General features: G+C 41.8%; 1 protein-coding gene across 1 annotated transcript; it reads right to left on the bottom strand.

The window, feature by feature from the left end:
* Positions 1–58: 58 nt before the first annotated feature.
* Positions 59–10,830, bottom strand: itpka (inositol-trisphosphate 3-kinase A). The gene is made up of 7 exons (XM_005916646.3): positions 10,077–10,830; positions 5,497–5,596; positions 3,980–4,193; positions 2,510–2,714; positions 1,531–1,632; positions 1,055–1,126; positions 59–538 (listed from the first exon to the last, which is right to left on the bottom strand). Exons 1-7 carry the CDS (start codon positions 10,485–10,487, stop codon positions 269–271), a joined length of 1,374 nt encoding a protein of 457 aa, XP_005916708.1. The 5' UTR covers positions 10,488–10,830; the 3' UTR covers positions 59–268.
* Between the last annotated feature and the right edge of the window lie 5,942 nt (positions 10,831–16,772).

Genomic DNA, 16,772 nt, shown 5'->3' on the forward strand with positions numbered 1-16,772 from the left:
TGACAAAACTTCCTGCTTCCCTCTGTTCAGCATCCGTCGCACAGCGTCGTTTTTTTTAGTCGGTGTCGATGCTAAATGTGGTCACATTACATTTAAAACGGTGAAAACCTGAGCCTCGGATCTACGTTTGATGCCCGTCATGTTCTTGTTTTCATTTTTAGTATTCTGTGCTTTAAAAAAAATAACCCCGACCAATCAATCATATCTGAAACCATCCCGCAGTGTCCATCAATATAGTTGCTGTTCCTTAAACCCGTTGAGTCAAAGGTCACTGGCTGTGTGTTTCTGTATTTTGGCTGTTTTCTTTGGTAACCGAGCTACCGATTTCTGCGCCGGCGGCACTGCTCACAGACTCCAGTGTGTGGATGAGGTTTTCCAAACCCCACAGGTAACCATCCTCCCGGTTTCCCTCCTGCCAGGGAATGTCATGACTTAATGTCTGGCCCTCTGGTAATGCCGTGGTCTTGCCAAAGTCAATAATCCAGACTTGCGCGTTGCCCGTATGGTCATGGATAAAGAGGAGGGAGCTGCCAATGACCTGATAAAACAAAAAGCTGTTAGTATTAGCTTTTGATTCTTCATCTTCTGCTTTTAATAACCACTCTTGCATCAATACAGATGGGCGACATATTAAAAAAAAACCTGCAGCAGTACTTTTTCTTTTTAATCCAACACATCGTTAGCTGTTACATGACGTACAACTGGCCAGAAATAATGTGATAATTCAGCCACGGTTCAGTGTAAGCAGTACGGATACACGGCCGCGTATCTATGTAAACTTTAACAGTCCCGTTTCATGTTGAAATATTTTTTATGCAAGTAATATTATTATGTAACACTCAGTACCCGGTGTGTGTTTGATGGCGATCTCAAGCCTATCATTAAAAAAAAGAAATAAGTAAGATAATATTTTCTAAGAAAAAAAAAGAAAAACTCTTTGTTCCCCTGAGTGGAGCTTCGGAGGAAGTGCCAGGTGCAAAAATATTATTTGGCTGCTTTGTTTGCTTCCCTTTAATTTGCCACACATCTTTACTGTACGCAGAGGAGCTCTCACCTCGTGTCGCTTGAAGAACTCTGATGTCTTCAGGGCTTGTTGGATCTCTGTCAGTTTGCTCAAATATGACTTCTGTGGTTGAAAAAAAAATTAAAATAATTCATATATTAGATGGATTAGATAGCTGGAACACAACAGGATGTAGCAAGAGTGTATATTTGAGAACCTCCTCCCTAATAGAAAACTCAAACAGCATCACAGTGCGAATATTTGCTCTGTGGTTTATTCTCGTAGATCGCTTCGAGGCTGTTTTTGTTTGCCTTTAGAGCTTTTTTCAAATGTAAAGGCAGAGCCTACAAACAATTTCTATCTGTTCAAACACTGAACGCGGATGTGGGAGCCTATTCGGCTGCTGCATTCGTAGCTGATGAGCCGTTTCAGGTTAACGCCTGCACCGCTGCACTGTGTGTCTACTCCCGAGTCCTTACACGGATGAATAAAAATGTGCGTGAAGAGGATAACTGACTGCCACGTACCACGATGTTGACGTTTCCACCGACAAAGTCCTTGAAGACTTGGATGACATCCCGCTTCGATCTTGTTTTCTTGAAGTCAGTTCGACATGTGCCGTCACTTTTCTAAAGAAAAGAGAGAGAGAGCCAACCGTTCACACCTATGGGCAATTTAGATGCACCGAGTAGCCTAATCCCACTAACTGCATGTCTTTGGACGGGGAGAACATGCAAACTCCACACAGGAATGGTGGATTCGAACCCAAGACGTTCTTGCTGTGAGGCCACAATTCTAATCACAGTGTGGCACCATGCCTCACATGAACATTACACAATAAAATAAGTTCAATTCAAGATAATTATCTGGTGTGTCAGCTGGAATTTAAGGTTGTGTAGCACAGGAAGAGTAACTAGGAGGCCACATGACTCAGATGTTAAACTCAGATTTAAAACTGCAATTAATAAACAATTTTTGGCTGCAGACTTAATATATATGAAGCCACGCTATCATTCACTTTCACTTTCTTTCAGTCTCCATCAGCACCACTGCTAAGTGCCTAACTACATTCGGTGCCTATTGCTGTCTCTGTTTTGCTGTTGTTTGATGTTGCGTAGCTGCAGCAAGCTTATCAAAGATCTTTAACAAAAAGGGGATGCTTGGTGTAGCCAATAGTGACTGATCAGAGTAGTGAGAATGAAAAAAAGAGTAACATTGAAGGCAACTAAAAGAGCGACCTTGAATAAGCTAAAAAAGATCCAAAGAGCAGAGAAGTTCAGTCTGAGTTCATTGTCAGTGAGAAAGCCTTCATGTTACAGGCAGTTATTTCCCCAGTTGTTGTCCAAATACTGGTGTAAGGAAATTCAAATATTAAATATTATATGCTTTACCTTACAGTGCCTGATATGACTTATATATACACGGATTCTGATCCTTTGTGTAAATTTATTTTTTGCTTCCTTTACACTAAAAATATCCCACACCATAACACATCATTCCTTTTACCTTGATTCCCTCTATCCTGAAGCCCAGGGTGTTAGTGGAGCTCATGGACTCCCTCCACTGCATGTAACGAGGCTTGGTTACCCCCCGCTGGGAATGCTCGTGAGGAGTTGGCCCCTCGCTGTCTACCTCCACCATTTTGTTATAGAGGTCTTCTCTCGGCTTGGGCCGTTCCCTCGCTCTCACAAGCTCCTCCTCCAGGTAGGTCCTTCAACAAGAATGGAGCAAAGGATTTTCAGGTGCTGAATTTAGGCTATTGGCATTTGAAGTGAGAAGTTTAAAGGCACAGAAATGTCAGTGGACTTTCAGGGTTTGTCTGGCCTTAATCACTTATCTTGAGTAATTAAGATGAAAGATAAGTAAGATTAGTCAACACTCGCCTACTCCTTTTTCATGCTCAACTTTACAGAGCAATTTTTCTTAAGTTGTGCTAAAAGCCAAAGAGATCTACACCCTTCTAGCAAATGTTAGAAGAGCTTATCAGTGCACAGAAGAGGGGGGGAAAGAAAACCTGCAACTCTAAAAGCCTTTATTTCTGTTTATGAAGATTCCAGCAGCACACTCACAGTTGGCATAAAGTTACGTGCAAACAGATGCTAATTTCATTTTCAGTTTGCGAGCCACACTTCCTCTGTGCTGAAGAGGGAAGCTAAGAGGAGACTCCAGTGTGCAGCATTTAGCTGAGTGAAAGCGTGAGTGTGTGTTTGTGCAACTTAGCGGTTTTGCAACTGTGTGGTTGAGAGTGTTTTTGACAAAGGGGAGTCTCCAGGGACACCCTGAGTGTGTGAAACTCTGTGTATGCATACGAATAGTTTAGAAATAAAGACACGCAAACACCAAACAGGCAATGAAAAGCTATGCTGGGTGTTTCTGTAAGTGTAGTGTGTGTAACTCTTCTGCGTGTGTGTTTTTGTGAGTCAGTGTCTCTAAGTCCGTGTGCGTATGTGCGTCTGCGTATTTTTTTTGCTGAACCGGAAACAAAACCCTCAGAGGGGTGAGTGTCAGTACCTGCATGCCTCTGCATGCACTAACATATGCATGTATACGCTCATGTGTGCATTCAAGCATATATGTATGCCATTGTGTGTTTGTATGCGCGTGTGCGTGCGCATGTGTGTGTTTGCCTATTTGTGCACATGATACACTGAGACACCCCACCCGCTGTGGCAGGAAGCCAAGCATATAGCCTGCAGTTAGAACAGGTGTTCCCTTGTAGAGCAAAACCACTTTAAGCTGTATGTACCATCACTCGCCTGCACTTTCCTATTAATTCATTAAAAAAAACACTAGCAGCTAACAACTAGCCGAATAGTGTGGTAGTGATAATATATATATATATACATATTAATGCAGTTACATGTATTACGTGAATGTATGGCTCTATTATCAAAAAATACATGTGCAGAAAAAATAAAAGCAGTGCATAAAAATTAATTACTTGTAAATAAGACAGTGAAGACATAACTTTCATACCTTACTCCCATTTTGCAGTCCATAACATTAGGAAGGTCAAAGTTTGCCAGTAAATCAGTCATATGAAGGAAAGACTCTCCGTCTTTTTCCACAACACCGTGGTATCCAGGCACAAACGGGAGCAATGCGTCATTCCTCAGCTTCTCGAAACACTGCATCTCGTTCTCTGAGAACTTTTTCAGAATGGTGCCCTCATCTGCTGCTTTGAAGTTGCCTGAGATTAGATGAAGACAGGAATGAACAACGGCCTGATTTTGCCAGTGTGAGGTAAATATACCTGCATGTGAAGACTTGGGAGATACTGGGAAGTTAAAGTGTCCTTCAATGTAAATTCATTGTCTGTGACAAGTAGGTACTCTAATGTAATGTTACATTTTCTTTTAGATTAAATTAAATGACTCGTAACCAAGCAAAGATTTCTGTGGATGAAAAACAAGGAGGTACCTAAAGTTGCTGCAGTTCTTTGATCGGTCACTTGAGGCAGGTTCCAAAAGAACCACCCTCTGACCCTCATGTAACAAATACCAAAGTCAGTCATGCTTAAAAATGGCTTTAGTCTTTCCCATTTCTTTGCCTCTTCTTGACAACAAAACAGGGCTGAAATTGTATTAAGACGCAATAAAAGCCTTGAAATAGGCTATTTTAAACGAATAATAGGATAATAGCGGCTATCAGTCAAATATGCCATGCCACTAACTTTGATCCTTACTACACACAGACTGAAATCCTATAGAAAGTTCAGTGTGTGACATCTTTGAATGGCAGGTGGATTCTTTGACTAGGTTCAACTCCTTTCATCTACCTAATTTAGCCATAGAACTTTGTGCTTTGACTGTATTTGTTTTCTGGAGCACTTTAATACGATTATCTGACAAACAACATTAGGAATGGACTGTCCAAAATGTATATTTGTTGCATAACAATCTACTGTTTTAAAAGTATGATAGTTACTTAGTACTAATTAGCAGGCATTGTGTCACCCACACAGTCGCAACGCAGCCTACCAGCCTCTTGTCTGAATATGTTCACATCAGGTTCCAAAAAAGCAACCTGAAGCTTCAGAAAGAGCTTTCAAAAACTAGTCCTAGCTACGTCCATCTTTTATATACAGTCTATAGCTGGGGTGCAATTGTAATGGATTTTTCTTGCCAAATTGTTTTTTAGTTACTGTCAGCTTTTACCAGGCGATGTTGGGAGAATTTGGTACTTTCATACAACAGCAGATTTTCAGGAAATGCTTTGGTTTAGTCGGGGGGCAGCACCTGGAGAGGATGAGTAGGCACCATAAGACATGACTCCCTTGCTACGTGTTCTTCTCTACTGGGCATCACAAACCTCTGTAATACAGAGGTGGCAGTTCAATGACTAATGTCTGGTCTGACATGATTAATGTATAGCAAAGTTCAGGGCAGCAATAAATATGGGGAAACAACTTCAGTATTTACTTCCACTAAAGTGGTGGACAAATATTATGTAATTTGTCCGAGTCAAGTGTGGTTTATGTGAATAGATCACACCTTTATGCCCGGCTAACTGGACCCAGTTTATTCTTTTCCTCTGGGACACACTGAACGGCCAGTGGACGAACGTCTTTAGCTTCCACCACGGTGGTTTGCTCTGGTGAAGTCATGCAAGAGAACAAAGAGAAAGGAAATTAATTCATGTTGAGTTAAAAGAAATACAACATTTCAAAACCTGCTAAAGTTAAGAATTATTTTAAGCACTTGGGTCTAACTGTGGGCTCTTTATTGGTCTGATAGCAGGAAGGAGTGGCGTTAACGGGCCTTCGTCCACTCCACTTTCTCCACTTTGTTCACTGAGTAGTTATCTGATCACACGGAAACTCTGCCCAGTGAGGCTGATGCCAGGTTTTTGGTTTTCCTCTGCATGAAACCCCCTATCTAGGTCAGTTAAATGCCATTTCAGTGGAAACTCTTATCTCATTCAGCATCTCTATTCAGCATCTCCAACGCGGCGTGGTGATTTGCTGACAACTTTGATTCACAGTGAGAGAATCTAAGTCTCCGAAACCTCCTGCTGAAAAACCAGGAGCCTGTTTGCAGCTTAATTCATTTCCTGGTTGCAGTGGAAAAATCTGGAATGCACCTTTAAGTAGGATTTGTCATCTTAGCTAACCAATAAAAATTTAGGAGATAAAAAATAAAATGACATGACTCAGGAGTATTCCATGTTTTCTTGGTGAATCTGTTTTGTTTTTTATGGATTGCTTTTACCATCATCCCCAACTTCTTCTTCTTTCTCTGTCTCTGTCTCACACCACGCTCAGAACAAACACATTAACAGCTTGCATTTTTCCAGAAACACAAAAATGCTTCACACTTACGTGGAACTGCCTGTTTATCTTTCCTCCAAGAAAACTTACCACATCTTAAATAAAACACTAAGATTTCTGTGCTTCTTCAGATCATCTCAAAACTAATTAGAAGTGCAACTAAAGCAAAATAAGTGCATTCCCACTTTTGGGATAGAAAGACCAGTGTATGTCCTTGGAGTTTAGGTTTTAGCCTGGGGAGGTCATTACATTCTGTGTGCTCTGATCGAAAGAGGAAACGAAACAGGGGCTCTTCTCTCAGTGAAACCCTCAGCTCATGCTTGAGTATCTCACAGTTTACCATCCTCGCTAATAGCAGAAGTCTTCAGGGGCCAGCCGGGGCTCTCTTAAATGTCAGGTGATATGCTTCACTTGATTTTACTCTTACTTGTTTGCTGATAAGACTGCACTGTGAAGACTTCCACAAGCAAGCAGATTTAAATTCAGATGCTTTTCTTGATTTATCAGTTAATGTGAGTACTTTAAGTGCACACATTTTCAGCACATTAGTGAGGAAAAAAAACGTGAGAAAAGCTCGAGTGACTACTGGCTGAAATTCAGTGGAATCTTAGTATTTAGGAATAATTTGCTGTCATCCACAAGCAAGAGGAACCAGAGGCTTAGATCTGAACTCTGCGCTTTATTGTAAACATAACGACCCTGCAGCTCTTAGCCCATTATTTAGATTTTAAACACAGTCTGACATTGAAACTTCACATCGTTCACCCTGCGCTGCACTGACCTTGATGACGGAAGAGTTTGGACTGATAACACTGGATATTATACTGGTTTCACTCGCATGTTGGAACCTGAAAAGCACGGTCTGCTTACAGTGCGTTTTTGCTAGAGAAAGAATAGCAGCTCAAAACATGCCTCGGCAAAGGTGATGGAAAAAAGAAAAGCACTTAAGAGTTTTACTTAGGAAGAAAAAAGCACCAATGGCGCAACAGTGAAAAAATGTGTTTGCAAGTAAAGTGACAGCATTCTGAGCTCTGCTTATTTAATATTAGCAAAGTCTAATGAAGAGTTATTCTGTGGTAAGCTGACATCTGTGACCTATACCTATTATTATGCATGACATTATGAGGTTGTTGGCAACGATGCATGTTTCCATGACTGATTATGTTACTCTGATTTTGTCTAAAGGAGATCAGCCTCCACAGACACAGAGACTCATGTTAAATTAGATGACTAACTCGGTTCAATACAGAGATATTCACAGGTCATAAAACCATATCAGAGCTTAAAAGAACATATGTTAAATTTTAAAAAGCATGGAATTTTTTTTTAATGATAAAAAGTATAGTTTAGATCTTAAAACAAAAATGCAACCCAAAAGTGAAGATGAGAAAAACTTGAAAAACTGTGCAGAAGAAAGCTTTTCTCTTTCTCCATCATCTGAGTAATTGCATAGAGATCTAATAAGAGCAGGATACCAAAAAGATTTTTTTTTAAACAGTGGCTGAATCCTTAACAGTGTCTTGCATTTTAGTTGCTTTTTGCAGCAAAGTGCTTTAAAGTTAGGTAGTTATCAAATAATGTCTCATAATTATTCACCAGCTGTGGAATAATGCGTGTTTGCTCTTTCAAATTAAAAGGAATCCAGCTCCAGGACTAGTGTAATGTTTGCTTAAAGGTCACCCTTCAACAATGTTTTTCTGCTCCGTCAGACGCACCTTTCTTTGTAACACCGTACTGTGTGAGTGAGACACTGACTCAACAGGCTGATCTGAACAAAGGAGTCAAAAACAACACTCCAAAAAGAAAAGCTCTTACTCACACACACACATAGCTGAAATCAGACTTCATGTGACTCAGTCAGGTTCTGCTAAACCAGCCACGATAACTCATGCCTTCCACGTGAAGCCACCTTGACGTGGTAATTGAATGCAAAGCACTGCGAGATTGGCAAATGAACGCGTCCACCTGCTGTTTAGTCGGCTAAAAACATCTCTTAATCTGTGTGCAGCGTCTGCCCTGAAATGTAAACAAGTAAAAGCTACTGATACGTGAGTGTATTTGACTTCCTGAGGCGCTTCTTTGTTAAATGTCAAAGGCCAAATCTAAAATTGGGTACTGACCACAAAAACTTTATTACACAATGACAAGTTAGCCTATGCTACTCTGTGTGTGGGCGTCCTTGTGTGGGCTGGAGTGTGGGTTGATGGGAGAGGAGCATAACAGTAGCTTTTATCAGCGTTGACACAAGTGACATTTTCTTTCCATTTTAAGTTACAAAAACGACCTTTTATTTAGGAAGGAATCTAACAGACTGGACACCGTGACGTTCAGCGAGATCGTCCTCTGGGTCACACGGGCCATGTGTGTTCAGTCTGTTTAAAAGAAAGTGACAGATCCGGACCTTGTATGGAAAAGCAAAGAGAAATGGTCAGCTTTTCAGGCGCACGCTAGCCAAGAGAAAGTCTGAATCTAAGAGTGGTGACAATGAAGACAAAAAGCAGATTATGCTTTCAGAGTGAAGAAACACAGATGTGACTCACTGTGATCGCACTCAACTTCCCAGCAGCTCATGTGAAGCGACAGCTATCGAGCTCCAGAACTGCAAAAACATTCTGTTCGGATGTAATTGTACAATAATCAGAGAGATCATGTGATTTGATAGACAGCTCAGTTTTAATGCCCACGCAAGCATGTCCCCTGACACTTGCCAGCCACAAGAATGTGAAATACAAACAAATTTCCACCCACAGTGAGGGTGAAAGGCCAGTCCTTCAACACAAGCCTGTGTGCTTAAGGAGGGAAAAGGCCGAGACTTACAGTTTCAAAATATATCAAGCTTGACGTTCAACAGGTCCGTTTTTGACATTAATAATTTAAATTACTTGAGCTGTGCACAATCTTTTGTGCAAAACATCCCATTGAAAAAAAGGTTGTATTTTTCTCTCAAGGAGTTTCATGTGGCCTTGAAGATAAAAACCAGTAAATAAGATGATACATAACTCTGACATCAGTCATCCAACACATTCCATGCAACAAAGGCTAACCAGCTTTTAGCAGCATTTTCATGTCAGTTTCTTTACTTACAGCCTGGTCATTAATAGAATGGGAAAGGCTCTAATGACCAATTAAAAATAAGGAGCGATAACATCACTTAAATGGGTGAGAGTGACCCAGAGTTTCACAATGCTCCTGTGCTTTCTGCCAATGCTATTGAAAGACCTCAAAGCATCTTCATACATATGTATTTGTATAGAGAGCAAGAGACACCTGTCAGACCAGTATAACTCATAACTGAAATTTCCCAGAACACACTTCCATGACCAAAACAAGAGATGCAAGATAGCTTGAAATGTAGACGTGACTGGTTTCCCAGGGGGATGTGTTTCTGGAGAAATCAGACTGTGTGTTTATGTCGTTTGAAAACTAAACTAAACAATATAAAATGAAAGGATGCTGTTATCACTCTGTAATTGCCTGTTCTCTGCAGTAAAACAGTCCCCGTGGGTCTTTCGTTAGGAAGTAGCTTGCTGTTTAAGTGCTGTTTATTTTATTGCTTTGCCCTCTTCTTCTTCTTTTTTAACCCTCAGCTCTTCACGGTGTAATAGCACATTTGCAAAGGCACACAGATGGGAGTCAGGATTGCAGTTTGAAAATAAAAAAATAAAAAAAACCCAGAGTGGTATTTCTCCACCTTTACTGTTGTTAGCTGTGCATTCGGTTATTTTTCACTGTTTAAGAGAAAATGAACCGTCGAGGCGACCTTGCACCGACCATTAGATCGCTATCTCTTTGCAGTTTACTCACTTCTCCGGGCTCCACCAGATGCTCTAAAGTGACGATGCCTTTGCTTTTGCTCTCGTTGTCACTCAGTAGATCATCCTCGGACTCCACGGCGGAGGATCCCGTGGAGGAGATCGAAGAGTTGGACAGTTTCCTGCGCAGCGTACCGTCCACCGCCCGATCCCAGTCCTCCTGCTGCATCTCCCGGGAGCAGCCGCCCCCCTCCGGGGTGATGGTGACCTGCGGTACCCGGGGCGCATCCATCACAATCGGCGGTCCGGACGACGGAGCGATCTGAGCGGCTGTCTCAATGAGCTCATCGCAAATCTGCGAAGACTTGGCAGCCACTCTTCGCTCTAAACGAGACGCCTCATTTATCCCACTCACCGAGAACCCGAAGTCCTTGGAGCTCTTTCTCCTGCACTCCTTGGGCATTGGCGAGCTGAATTCGTCGTGAGAGCGCACGACTACAGGCGCAAAGACGCGTCACTCTAACCTTCAAATCTGGTCATTTCACTTTGAGAAAAGTTCAAACGCGACGGAGACCAAAAGGAGCGCGTATCCACTCGGTGCTCTGCAGCTCTCCGTCGCTGCTGTCCAAGCGTAAACGCATATAAAAAGAAGAAAAAAGAAGCCCCTGCTCTGCACCCTTCGCCGACTGTAAGGTAAAGGGAACCCCTCTTTGGTGGCTCGCGCTTCTACGCGGTTTACTCACGCGCGCGCGCCACTGTGCGCGCACCCACACACAACTGCACGGCGTTTATTATCTTCCGCATTGTCTTTCTCGCTTCCTGACTGAAACGTTAAACCAGCTGACACGTTAAGTTTTTTTTTTAATGTTTGCAGACTTCCTTCTGACTTGCTTCTCTAGACAAACCTGAGCCGAAACAACAGCGGACACCTTCAAATCGATCTTTATCAATCGGACACATTGAGCGGAAAAAATGCTAATCTAAAGAAACAGAAACGCACGCGCTCACATCCACAGAAGGGGGCATCTGTCATAACTGCGTGAAAACTTCGAAATATTTTTTTCGAAGTTTTCTTATCAAAGGATGTACACGCGCGCGCACGGACACACACACACACACACACACAAAGTAGAAGAATGCATAAGATGTTGATTCGTGACTATTTCTAGCTCAGTAATCAAATGTAAGCAAATATATAATATGTTAACTCCTCCGCTCAAGCAGCGCGCAGATGATACTCGTGTAAGCGAGTCTGCTTGCAGCTCCTGTTCATCTGTTATAAATATGAACTCCAGCATTGTTCACAAGTCACACTGCGATGAGAGGAAACCCTGTATCAGCACTGGTTCAAAGAGGGGCTTTCTCACTATCATCTCATAATCACGATGACAGAAGGACTGCATGGGGCAGTGCATGGGCTTCTAGAAGAGCAGCAACCTTTCTTCACCAGAGTAAAGCACCTTCATCGCAGATGCAGCATTTGCAATAAAAAGAAATGAAAACTTCAAATGAGACTAAAGCAAAAAATCAAAATGAGGTGATAAGATTTCTAAAAGGAGAAAAGGAAAGGAATCACTCATGATTATTTGTCAAACACAGCGCAGGGAATGTTATGGCATGGAAGACGTAGCCAGTGTGGAGTGTACAGGGCTGTACTTTCTGCTAAGATTCAGACAAATGCTCTAAAACTGACTGGACGCAACTCCACAGTATTCTGAAAAAGCAATCCAAGTGTTTCTCAAGGCAAAGAAATGTTCTTAGTGGCCATGTTAGTCACCTGATTTAAAGAGCATGCTTTTCAGTTACTGAAGACAAAACTGAGGGTAGAGACCCACAAACAAGCAGGATCTGAAGGCGACTGCAATAAAGGCTGAGTATTAAAAACTGTTTTATGTTTCAAATTCTGTGAGTTCATCCAGTTACTCTGGAAATGTGTCAGTGTGCATGCAATTCCTAAACAGTTATTTTAGTACTTTTATAAAATGACTTAAGTTTTAAGGATTAAGGCTGACCTGCACTTCAGTCACTCCTACTGTGCTGGTGTACAAAGGCACAACTATAACACAAATAGTGTCATTAAAACTTATGGACGCAAGTGTGAGAATGTTTGTCTATTGGTTTGATTGGTTGGTTGTTTGATTTCGGTAGCTCCGTAGTTTAGTGGTATACACACATGCCTGATGTGCAAAAGCTCTAGTTCAATGCTGGATACAACAGTCCTTTTGGGCTTGTTTCAGGAAGGACATCTGGAGTAAAAGTAAAACATGTGGGGTTGTGGTGTCCCCCTGTGAGTAAGGGTTGCTGTTTTTGTTTTATTGAGTATTACTGTCTGACTACATTTGGTTTTATTTAAAAAGGAAAGAAAAACAACTCAAATGATACTGTATTTTATAAATAATGAGCATGTTGGGGTTATTTTCAAATGAGACACAAATTATACTTGCGAGGAGGCCTTCCTTTCATTTCCACTTTTTTCATTTTCCAAAGCCATCCATTGGTCAGGATTTGACCACTTGGCGGCTCAACTCTGGCCACCTTTAATAATCCTACATACCGAAAGGTTGCTGTAAGAAATTCTGAATTATGTTAGCGAAAACTGTACTGTGCATTTTGTCTGCACTGCCTTCTGCTGTTGTGCAACATCTTCAGCCTCTGGGCCTTGGTGGTTCTGCTTCAGTCGATATACAAGCAGCCCTGATGTGGACCTCTTTACCACACCCCTATGCCACATCGAAGGCCACCTCCACTTTACTGTAGCCCTAGAAATAATTAATACTTTGATGGTCTCTGGGCATGGCTCTATGATCTTGTTGGATGAACCACACGTGTGTGTGCTAGTCTGAAGGAGAAAGTCTTTGCTCATCATCACATTGGAAGTTGATACATACCTCAGGACATGAGGTTAGGGGTTAAATTAGTGTTTTTTCTAAAGTTAAGGGGGGATTAAAGATACAGTTTGGAAAATCAGCTCATTCATGCACACGAAAAAATCTTCATCACAAAAAACCTGCATGTGCTTAGTAATAAAATCTCAGTGTTTTACTCACATAAACAGTGATTACAGTAGTTTACTTGCACTCATTGTCAAGGTGGTGTTGAGCTGATGTTGGTGTGCATTGTTAATGCTTTCTCTGCAGAAGGCATGGGTTAACAGATGGAAGCATAAGCTGAGCAGAGAAAGTTTATGCTCATTTAGAGCTATTTTCAGCTGCTCCCTTCACCAGATGTCACCACAGCAGGTAGTTCCACATGTTTGATTTGGCAGATTTTCTTGCCAGATGCCCTTCCTGACACAGCCCCCAAGGAATTTGTGTCTCGGAGTTTTCTTACTTATTAGGCAAATGAGTAAAACACCACATTATAGCAACAGAAGGCTATGGAGGCTATGCTAATACTGAATAAAATAAATAAATGAATAAAAGTCCTTAATCAGTGTAGTTTGTTTGCTTGTTTGTTTTAAATTCTGTCAACGTAATTCTGGAAAAGTATGGCAAAACAGGCTGAATGGAACATTTGGGGACCCCAAGCAGATTAACCCAGAAATCTTTTATTTTTATATTAAATTCTATCCAGCAGGCGGCGCTAATGCACCAATAAGTCGGTTGGTAAAGCAAGAACAAAGAAGAAGAAAAAACAAGAAAGAATTCCAGTTATGTAAAGAAGAATTATTTTAATCATGTCGGTATTTACTGATGGATCTAAAAATGGAGCGAGTAGTCATGAGGGAGTGTGTGTATATACTAGTTAATCTGCTGTTCTGTGGGATTCCTTGCCGATGATGGTGTGGAAGGCAGCCTTAAGCTAAAGTTTATAAAGGTAATGAGGAAACTGTTGAAAAGTTTATGGTAAGTTGTTGGTAAGAAAGGCAGCGAAGGATTTGTGGCAAAAGATATGGACACTTGAATCAAGCAAACAGAAATCGACCAGAGTCATGACTTCAAATGGAAAATACAGAAAGGAAAAGGAAGACCTGAGAACACTGCATTAAATCAAGCCTTTATTTAACTGCTAAATATAAATAACAGAGGATCTTCGTTCCTGACACAAGAGGAGGATGGACACACACCGACACCTTAGTTCACAGATTCACTTTGTCTAAGGTGTGTTTCTGGGATTTCACACAACCCAGGATTCAAATCATGAATACATAACGGGCTTGGATTTACATCATTATGAATGAAATGCGCTCTATTTGGAAGCAGCCGGACCCCCTCCCCTTTCGACGGGTTGTGTGTGGGACTTTAAATCATCAAACGTAAATTTTAAATTGTTATTGATCCTTTTATCCCGAGTCCTAAAGTGTACATTTATTTTCTTACTCTTCCTATATATATTGTTTGTTTACTTGCACTGCTGTAACTGGAGCCTCGTCGTCTCGTCTCTATATACTGGACTGTATGTAGCGGAGATGACAATAAAGTTTACTTTGACTTCAGCAGCAAGCAGGCGCACCGAGGGCTCTCGCGCTCACTTTTCGTGTATAGAATTTCGAAAAAACATCGGTGCAAATTATAAGTCTGTATTATAATGACTGGTGTTTTCGTGTTTGTTGGTTTGTGTTTATTTTGTTTTATTTTGCGAGTTGGTTATTAGATGCTGCTCCAGCCAGAGAAACCCCCGCCGCCCCGCCCTCTCCTCTCTGCGCCGCAAGCAGCAGGCGCACCTCACAAACGGAGGGCGCCCTTACTCCCAGCAAATGGGCGATAGAAAACCGATCGGTGCCTATGCCATTCCCAATATGCGCTGGCTGACGTCGGGGCAGCATGAGTACGAGCAATTTTTAATTTTTTTATTTTTTTTTACCGACGCCCGTGATGCCGCCCCGGGCAACCGCCCGTATCTAAAACCGCTACTAAACGTAGCTATCGAACTGTGCTAGCATTTTGTGCGGCTAGCTAGCTTGCCTACTTGCTAGGTAGCACGCTGGCTGACACGGCGCAGAGAAGCGTAGTTACGGACCAGCAAGCTGACGGGTACTTTCCTGGTTGTGCGGTGACATTTATTTTATTTAGACGACGGGAACGATCTGACGCACACCTTCTTCAACCCCGACAGGGAAGGCTGGCTCTTAAAGCTCGGTATGTATGGGGCGCCTCAGAGGTGTAAAATTAACCTTCACCATGGTGGTTCATGTTAGTTGCAAACGTGTGCTGTATTTTTGTTAATAGATTAACATAAATTTGTGATAGACATCACATAGTGAGGTGCCACAAAAAACTACAAAAATGGTGCCTATGACCAACGAATGACGTTTGCCTGTTACCGCTGTCGCATGCGAGCATGCAAGAATAAATGTTAAGCACCTAGGGTAGACTGACTCGATTAAATATTTCACCAGATTCACTCCAGAATAATTAAAACCTTGGAGAAGCAAAATAATAGCAAATGTAGAGGGCTGGGGTTGATCGTGCTGAAGGTGGAAGCATGATGGTGCGAGACAGATTTGCGGGCAGCATGAGCTTCAAACACAGGGGAGACTTTGTTGTCAGGCAAGTGAGATCACAAGGAAACAAAGAGCTAGGCAAAACTAAGTTGGCCTTGGCAAAAGGTTTCAAAGGAAATTTGTGGTGCACCTGCAGCATGTCTGTTTTTGTCTTTATCCATCAGCTTGTGACCTCTCCTCTTTGTTTTGTCTACTATTCTCTTCTCATTTTATAGTAATCTCTGCATTTTCTCTCTTCATCTTCCTGCCATGGTGTTTTTTATCTCTCTTTTTTTTCCTCCCATGTTTTGGTTCCTCCCTCCCTCTCTCTGACCTCTGTTTCACTCTTCGTTCTGCTATTCCATTTTGCTCTGTGATGGCTGCTCCCTCTTTAAATCTCTGTATTAGGAGGAAGGTAACACTTTGTCTTCATTCCTCCGCTCAATTCATCACAGAGCGCCCTCGTTCTGACACTGGCTGCCATTATCTCCTTAGCACAACAGGCCCTTGAACATGCTGACCTGCTCATATAATTGTGTTGTTGTATCATAGCTGTAAATGGGGAAAATAAGTGTATAAGCAATGTGATGTGATGGATTATCTTATTCGAAGTTAAGTCAGAGGTCAATGATCTGGCTCATTCTGCGTGGGGATTAGCTGTATTATTCCTCTTGTGGCTACTGAGAAGGCACAAAGGACACAGCTAAGCTCGTTCTTACGAGAGCCCTTTTCCATACCAAAAAAAGCTGTATAAGCTGGCCCAATATCAGCTGTAGCATTAGCTTCAAAACCTGCACACAACCATTGGAATCCTTTCTGCAACTTCACTGAAAGGAAGCATAAAATTATATAACAGCCATGAAAATATCAGCAAGTCACCCAAAAGGTTAGGCCAAATTACTCGTCAATAGAACGTCAATTGTTTGTAGATGCCAGGAATCATCGTGATTCATACCGATTAGGTGAACGGGTCATCTCATGCTCTCTACCACTTCCCTGCATGGGAAGGACAATTTGTGAACTGATGACAGCTGTCTGCTGCTTTCAGAGGAAACTTGAAGTGTTCAAAGAAGACCTGCAAGGAGACTATGCACACTTCCCAACAGTGAAGGAACAAGTTCAGGGACAGAGAGATGTGTCCTCTTTTGTTGACTTTGTTGATAAGCTGATTGAAAACTTCAGCAAACGTTTTGATAGCTTCAGCTTTGGACAGCAGCTCACAATGGTCATAAAGAACCCATTTGCCATCACTGATGTCAGAGGGTTCTCAAAGGAAGTCACACAGCACTTCAAGTGGGCAAATGCTGGGCCTCTTCAAATGCAACT

Source organism: Haplochromis burtoni, unplaced genomic scaffold (genome assembly GCF_018398535.1).
Source record: "Haplochromis burtoni strain Fernald_Lab_line unplaced genomic scaffold, NCSU_Asbu1 Contig_16, whole genome shotgun sequence".
Taxonomy (NCBI): domain Eukaryota; kingdom Metazoa; phylum Chordata; class Actinopteri; order Cichliformes; family Cichlidae; genus Haplochromis; species Haplochromis burtoni.

What these genes read in the sequence shown, in the direction of transcription:
- itpka (XM_005916646.3), bottom strand. Translation starts at nt 10,487, where the DNA reads ATGCCCAAGGAGTGCAGGAGAAAGAGCTCCAAGGACTTCGGGTTCTCG. An exon ending in GACTGCAAAATGGGAGTAAG is followed by an intron (nt 2,715 to 3,979) that starts GTATGAAAGTTA and finishes TTCTTGTTGAAG; the next exon opens with GACCTACCTGGAGGAGGAGC. An exon ending in AGTTCTTCAAGCGACACGAG is followed by an intron (nt 539 to 1,054) that starts GTGAGAGCTCCT and finishes TTGTTTTATCAG; the next exon opens with GTCATTGGCAGCTCCCTCCT.